Genomic DNA, 8196 nt, shown 5'->3' on the forward strand with positions numbered 1-8196 from the left:
GACAGATACACACAAACTTTGGTCCTAAATCATTGCATGCCACAAACATTACATGCATTTTTGCACACGCCACTATTGGTCTCATCCCCGTCTCCAGGATGGGGATACAGTTTCACATCTTCACCCTGTGCACTGGATGACTTTGTTCCTGCAATGCCTGCATGATTGAAAGCCACCGATGGAGGCCCCACAGAGCTAGACAGAAAGGTTGTATCACTCTACTTTATACTGTATCATTTACTGTATGGCTTTCATGATACTAAACTTTTGTCTTGTTAGATACTGCATTAAAAAGGTTGAACTTTCATGCAAAAGGGTGACCATTTTTGTGTTCATGTGTTGACTCTTTCTTGAAGACATGTGTGAAGACAACCAAACTGAAGTAGCTGAATTTTTGCTTCTTGGATTTCAAAACCTCCATAGATTTAAAATTCTTCTCTTCGTTGTGTTTTTCTTATCTTATATATTGATATTAAATGGAAACCTCATCATTATTGTTTTAATATCGATTAATGACCGTCTTAAAATCCCAATGTTCTACTTCCTCAAACACTTGGCAATAGCTGACCTCATGATAACTACCACCGTTATCCCAATGATGTTAGAAATTATACTAAAAGATGGAATCGTAATATCTGTCATTGCCTGCAAGATCCAGTTGCATTGCTTTGATATTTGTGGAATTGTGCAATGTTTACTTATTGCAATTATTTCCTATGATCGTTATGTGGCCATATGTAACCCAATGCGTTATCATTCAATCATGGATCTCCGTATCTGTCTTCGAATGGTTGTCTGGTCTTGGTTAGTGGTTGTCTTTGGGTCCAGTGAAATTCTTTTAGTGTATCAGTTTCATTTCTGTGGTGGGAATAACATTAATCACTTCTTCTGTGATTCTGGTCCAGTGCTAGAGTTGTCTACTTCAGACACTTCCTTGTTCATATTAATTGATCTTTCTCTGTCCATTTTTTTTTTTTTTTTCAATTTAAAAGAGTTTGAGTCAAGAAGCAGATACAATCACAAACAAGGATTACATCATCTCGCCGTGTACAGTAATATAACAACAGAAAAACAGTGAATCTGCACATGTCCTCCAGAGAAAAGAAAATGTGAACTTGCACCAGTATAACATCTTCGGAGGGAAAAAATTGCAATGCATAGTTTATACAAAGGCAGGTTGAGAACATGTCTATTAATCAGGTTTACGCTGAGAGACCAGTAACCAGGTATTCAAGGTCTTGACCATAACAAACAAAGAAGGGAGTAGAGGAGGAGAGAAGAAGGGAGCGATAGGAAAAAGAAAAAGGAGAAAAAAGGAAGAGAGTGCAGGTGTGAGCCATGTTAGAGAAAAGTGAGAGAGGGCCAAGCGGCCCCAGGGAGCCGCCCCCCTGGCCACAGAGGGTATCTGTCAGCACCACCCCTCCGAGCCCGGAGGGAGGGGGGGGGAGTGAGAACCGGAGAACCACAATCCGTCCAGTGAAAGTATCATCATCAGCCCCCAGTGGATCTAGAAAAGGCGTCCGAATACTTAAAAAGTACCCATGGGGCCCATGTGGTGTGAAATCTATCAGCTGTTTCATCTGCAATAGCGAGCGTCTCCTCCATCGAGTAAATAAAATTAACCGCGCTCAACCATTCCTTCACCGACGGATTTCCAGTATTTGGGGATCAACGATTTCGCTGCCATCAAAAGGTGTTTGGTTAGGGATCTCTTATATCTTCCCAGCGGGAAGTCAGATATGTGAAGTAGGCAACAGGCTGGTGAGAGAGTCATCTTAGTGTCTGTAATCTTCCTAATCAGTCCCAGAACTTGGTCCCAGAAGCTACATATCTTGGGGCAATCCCACCATATATGTAGCATATCTCCCTTAGCCTCGCCGCATCTCCAACACAGGTCTGAGGACAGCGGGTACCACCTCTTCACTTTGTCCGGAGTGGCATACCAATGTGAGAGGAGTTTATATGAATTCTCCTGCAATCTAGTGCTAATGGAGCACTTATGTACTAGAGTACAAGCATTAAGCCATTGCATGTCCGTAAACCTGGTTTGGAGGGCCGATTCCCACTGAGCCCTAAATTTGGGTGCATCCTGATCCCCGAGACTGTGTAAGAATGCGTACAAAACGGACGTAGTTTTCGCCACTGGTTTGCTCTTACGACATAGGGATTCGAAGGTGGTGAAATCTCTCGTCGCAGTGTTTTTTCGCTTAGGTGTCAGTATGTAGTGGCAAGCTTGTCTATAGCTCCAAAAGGGTAGCGCTCGCAGGGAGACATCATCTTGCAAATCATTGTACATGCGCGTCCGACCCGCCGAAACAAGATGGGAGATGAGAATAGGAGAGGAATCCGCGCATAAAAAGGACCCTGGCTCCAAGCCAGGTGGGAAGTCTGGGTTCTGTGTCAAGGGGGACATAGGCCCTGGAACAGACGCTATCTGGTGTGCTGCCACTAGTTTATGGAAAATTTTTAGCGTGGTTTTAATTAAAGGGTGTTGTGTTAAGCCCGCTGGGCATTTGTTCCAAGGGATCCAGGGCGAAAATTTAAGAGGCGTTCGTGAGAAACTTTCTTCCAGGAGGACCCAGTCCTTACCGTTGGCGTGACAGTGCCAGTCGATAATACGTGCGAGATGTGTCGCCTGATAGTAGCGTTTAAAGTCGGGGAACCCTAGGCCTCCTTCTGTTTTAGGACGCGTCAGGGTGCGCAAACAAATGCGGGGTTTCTTGTCCGCCCAAAGAAATTTCCGCAAAATAGAATGTAAACGCTTAAAAAAACTCACTGGAAGCTCTACAGGTAAAGTGTGGAGCAAATATAAGACCCTGGGCAACGTCACCATTTTAATGACGGCTGCCCTGCCAAACCAGGAAAAATGTTTAAGTGACCATTTAGACAAGTCAGTTTCCAGTCGTCGTAGCAAAGGTACAAAATTTTTGGTGTAAATGGATGGGAGCTGTGGTGTGAGCTGAATCCCTAAGTAAGTCAACGAATCCGCAACCCACCTGAAGGAGCTGTTCTGCTGAGCTAAACTGAGCGAAGCCGGGGGCAGTGAAATATTCATCGCCTCCGATTTAGTGTAATTGATTTTGAGGTTAGACATAAAACCAAAGTCAGAAAAAGCCTTAAGCAAATTGGGGATCGAGGAATGAGGATGAACCAAGAAAAACAATAAATCATCTGCATACGCAGCTACCTTGTAGGTCTTCGGGCCAACCCGGAAGCCCTCAATGTCAGAGGAGTTATTAATGGTACGAATAAATGGTTCCAAGGATAGAATAAATAATAGGGGGGATAAAGGACAGCGTTGTCTCGTACCATTGTGAATAGATACCCGTTCTGACAAGGTGCCATTGATTTTGAGTTGGGCGGTAGGGTTCTGGTAGAGGGAGGAGATCCATGAGAACATATGGGGTCGCAGGCCAATGTGGCCACAGGTTAGGAACAGGTAGTCCCACGCGACCCTGCCGAAGGCCTTCTCCGCGTCCGTAGACAGGAGAAGGCCCTCGACGTTTGTGGTGCGACACAGGTGTATTAAATTTAGAGCCTTAGTCACATTGTCCCTGGACTCCCTCCCCGGCATGAACCCCACCTTCTCAACGCCTATCAAATGAGGCAAAAAAGACCGTAAACGATTCGCCACTATTTTCGCCAAGATTTTTAGATCTAAATTTAAGAGGGAGATCAGGCAATAATTAGCGCAGACCGAGGGATCCTTCCCCGGTTTAGGCAGTAATGTTATATGCGCGCCCAGAAAAGTTTCAGGTAGATTGCGTGGTTTGTTGAGCGAATTAAAGACCTTCAGAAGAGGGTTCTCAAGAAGATTGAAAAAGACCTTGTAATAGTGGGCCGTGAACCCATCCGGGCCCGGGCTTTTGCCCGCTTTAAGGTTCTTAACCGCTGTCGAAAGCTCCTCGGACGAGATGGGGAGTTCCAATGATTCAGCAGCTTCTGGGGAAAGAGTCGGCATACTGCTCTGAACTAAATAGTCTTTTATAATATGGGTCCTATCACCTAGCTGCCCCCCCGGATTATGCTGGGGAGGGACACTATAGAGACGGGAGTAAAACTTATGGAAGCTTTCTGCAATTTTGTCGGTCCTATTAGTCAGAGTGCCGTCGTTTGTTCTAATGGCCAAGATATTATTGGCTAGGGAAGCGTCCTTCAATGCCCTAGCTAGCATCTTCCCCCCCTTATCCCCCTTCTCGTAGTAGATTCTTTTTTTCAAGAAAAGGGTGCGTCTGCTCCTGGTTTCTAACAGGTCCCTAAGTGCCTGGCGGGTCTGTAACAGCTCCTGAGCTTGTAGGGAATCCAAGGTTGCTTTATGGCGAAGTTCCAAACGAGCTATCTTATCAGTTAGCGTGCGGAGCTGTTGGGCGGCTACCCGTTTACGAGAAGCCCCTGTGCGGATGAGCTCCCCCCGTATGACGCACTTGTGAGCTTCCCAAATCGTCAAGGGGGAGAGCTCTTCGGAAGTGTTGTCAAGGAAGTAATGTCTGAGAGCGTCAGTCAGTTTGGGGAGTAGTTCTGGGTCCGTTAGCAAGGCCGAATTCAACCTCCACATACACGTCTTAGGCCTGTCTCCAAGGTGGTCAAGGGAGAGGGAAATGGGGGCATGGTCTGAGAGGGACTGTATGCCTATCCGAGCATCTCTTAAATTCTGTAGGTCCCTTTGAGTCACAAAAACATAATCAATGCGAGAGTATTTATCATGGGGCGTTGAATAACATGTGAAGTCTCTGCCACTGGGATTCAACGTGCGCCATGCATCAATTAAGGTTAAAGAATGCAAAAGGTTTTTGATGTATTTCAGAGTGCAATAAGGAATGCTCGATCTGCCAGAGGAAGTGTCCTGGGATGGGTCGAGGGGGAGATTAAAATCACCTCCCAAGATAACACAGCCCGTGGCAAAACCCTTCAGTTCCTCTATCAGATGTCTGCAAAAGGATTTGTGCGCACTGTTGGGAAAATAGACATTGGCCAGAGTCAGCGGAGCATTGCCCCATGTCCCCTTAACAAATATGTACCTGCCGTCAGGGTCGGCTAGTGTTTGTGTGACCGTGAACCCCGCTGCTTTATGAATTAAGATGGCAACTCCTTTAGTCTTAGCTTGAGAATTCGAAGCATAGAATACCTGAGGGTAGTTCTTGTGCCAGAGTTTAGGGTGTGAGTGACGGGCAAAATGTGTCTCCTGTAAGTAGACAAAGAGGGGGCCAACCTTGCCCAGCTCCCTGAGGACTGAAGTGCGCTTCTCCGGTATGTTAAGGCCGCGGACGTTGTGGGAGACCAATGTCGGTCTAGTTCCCAACTCCGCGTAGGCCATGTGCTCTCGTGCGTTTGCTCCCCGGAGTCACCCGGCCCGCAAAAGGGAAGAGAAACAGAGGTAAGAAGAGGATAGACCCTCAGAGGGAAATGGAGAAAGAGAAAAGTCAGAAGCAGGAAAGAGAAGGAAACAGGTAGTCCCCCAAAGGGGAAATATCACAAAAAGGCAAGATACGGCCTGTGCTCACTGCGGCTACAGGCAAAAACAATGTGCGGGCAAACCACAAGGCAACACCTAAGTGCCCTGCGGACCGCTTGTGGGGTACGTGGGAGGAACTCCACATACGAGGAATGTAAACTACAGTTTAGACAGAGCAAATAAGTCACTGATGTGAACCAAAATTTAAAGTACTACAATAACAGGTAAATAAGCATCCAATACGGAGACCCAGCACCCTAAGTAGCGTCAACCAAATGTGCGAAATAACCTTCGGAAAAAAAAAAAAAGGGGGGGGAGGGGAAGCATCTATGTGCCCACCAGGAGGGGGAGGGGTGGGTAAAAGAGAAGAGCTGGTAGTATCCCAGTAACAAGGGCATAGCAAATGTCCACCTCTCAGGGCAAAGAACCCGCTTCCAGTCTGTGAGGGAAGTGGCGTCTGAGAGAGAGGGGGGGGGAGGAGGGGGTGAAGGCCAAGAAGCAACCTTCGTCCAAAAAAAAAAAAAAAACACCCCCACAACCATGTAACAACGTGCAAAGTTCAAACTGTCAAAAACAAAAAGAAATGAAGAGAGAAACAGAGGTAAAAATCATCCATTATCCAGTCAGCATCTCTTCAAGTGCGATCACGATTCCTGGACTGCCTGGAGGGTTGGGGTGCACGGGATCCTTCCCTGGCGGAGCGTTGCCCGATTTTGCTCCTCTTCTGCGGAGGTTTAGCTGGCGAGGACAAAGGGGTAGTAGGAGGGCTGAGCTCAGGTTGGGGGAGTTTAAACTCAGCATACCATTCCGGCAAATCAGCACAAGGGATATGTAAGCCAGCACAAAAATCCGGAAGATCTTCAGGGATCCGAAGCAAAAACTGTCTCCCTTCCAATGTGGCTTGCAAAGCGAAGGGAAAGCGCCATTTATAAACGATGCCTCTCTCACGAAGGGCTTCTAGTAACGGTCGTAACGCCCGTCTGTTTTGCAGGGTTATAGGCGACAAGTCCTGAAACAACGAAATCTCCGCTTCATTGAATACAATCCGATAGTTTTTTCTGGCTTGACTTAAAATTTCCTCTTTCAGCTGAAAACTCTGGAGGCAGCAGATAACGTCTCGGGGAGGGGCTGAATCCAGGGGTCTAGCTCTCAAAGCCCTATGTGCTCGCACAAAGTCAATGGGGGAATCAATAGGGTTTTCCAGCAGGTTATTAAACACTGACCTCAGGGCCGAAGTAATCTGATCAGGGCCTACAGTTTCTGGGATCCCCCTCACCCGAATATTACTCCTCTTTCTCCTATTATCGAGGTCCTCCAAGTGTCTATTAATGTTAATTAAATGGACCGCATGTGAGGCGGCTGTAGCTTCCAGTCTGCGTACAGTCCTGTCCCGCTTGCTCTCAGCTTTCTCCAGGGTAGACATCTTTTCTGTGAGAGACAGCAAGTCAGCTTTAAGATCGGTAATTGCGGAGAAAAGCGTATTCTTAATATCAGACGCAATTGAGGTCATGTCTCCCAGTGTGAGGGGGTGGTTGGGGTTCCCCAGCCCGCTTACCGGGTCTTCGGCTGTGGACAAGGAGCCGTCGCTGAGGTCATCCTCCTCGCCTCGTGGCAGCGCCATCTTGGAAGGTGTGCTGCCGCCTGCTCGGGCCTGTGAGGTGAAAATGTCCTGTATACTCCGAGTATGGGGGGTCCCGGATTGACGGCGAGCTCCTGTTCCCGTCCCGGTGTGGTGGCGAGCTGATTTCAGCATGATGCGGCTTGAAATAGACCGAAGGGAGAGCTTACGGGCTGTGGGTCTCCTGGAGCTCTTGTCTCAAGCGGCCATTCCCGATGCGCGCCAAGCCACGCCCCCTTCTCTGTCCATTTTAGCTATTTTTGTTCCTTTTGCCTTTATTATTGTGACCTATGTCTTAATCTCCTTCACAATATTACACCTTTCTTCGTCAAATAGTAGACGAAGGAAAGCCTTTTCTACATGTAGCTCTCACCTGGCTACTGTGTGCATATATTATGGGAGCTTGATGACCATTTACTTGACACCATCTGATAAAAGATCACCTAACACAAACAAATTTATGTCTCTTTTCTACATTGTGGCAACTCCACTGGTGAATCCCATTATCTACAGCCTGAGGAATCATGAGATCAGAAAAAGCCTTAAAAAAAGTTTAACAAAATTTAAAACACTTCAATTACAATTGTACAATTGTAGACACTCAGGTTGAACTGGATGGACTGGTGTCTTTATTCAACCTTACTAACTATGAAACTATGAAACTACGAATTACACTAAAATTATATCTTCATTTTACTTGTTTCTATGACTCAAAAGAGTTATCTGGTTTCATGTAAATTTATTGTGTCTAGTTTTATAATATTTTACTTAATCTTGCAAGTATTAATATTTTCTGTAGTCATCCAAAAAAGGTTAAAGCTGAAATCTATATACAGTAATTGCAACCTGGTTACCCAAGTGGCAGTGGCTTTATTTTTCTAATAAGTGATTGATTGCTAGCTCTTCATTTGTGAACCCCTTAGGTATTTTTTTCTTTTACCTGGGGTCTTTTCCATTTTAAAAATCTCTTACTTTGGAGTTAATTAGAGGGAAGTTGCAATTTAGGGGAATTTTCTTCTGGGGGGTTTAATTTAGTGGTTAGGGGCTCTTTGAATTTATTTTGTGACACTAATGCCTTTTTTTCTAGCTTGGGGTGATTAGTACACAGTACTAATTTGTTGCTAAC

General features: G+C 46.0%; 1 protein-coding gene across 1 annotated transcript; it reads left to right on the forward strand.

Annotated features, from left to right (window-relative positions):
- The first annotated feature begins 358 nt into the window (after window positions 1–358).
- LOC143962370 (olfactory receptor 10A3-like) lies at window positions 359–7680 on the forward strand. Its single transcript, XM_077471661.1, has 2 exons — window positions 359–954; window positions 7308–7680. The coding sequence occupies exons 1-2, from the start codon at window positions 359–361 to the stop codon at window positions 7678–7680; spliced, it is 969 nt and encodes a 322-aa protein (XP_077327787.1).
- The last annotated feature ends 516 nt before the right edge of the window (window positions 7681–8196 follow it).

This window comes from Lithobates pipiens, unplaced genomic scaffold (assembly GCF_037356315.1).
Source record: "Lithobates pipiens isolate NorthernLeopardFrog02 unplaced genomic scaffold, aLitPip1_a1.2 Scaffold_8, whole genome shotgun sequence".
In the NCBI taxonomy this organism is placed as follows: Eukaryota; Metazoa; Chordata; class Amphibia; order Anura; family Ranidae; genus Lithobates; species Lithobates pipiens.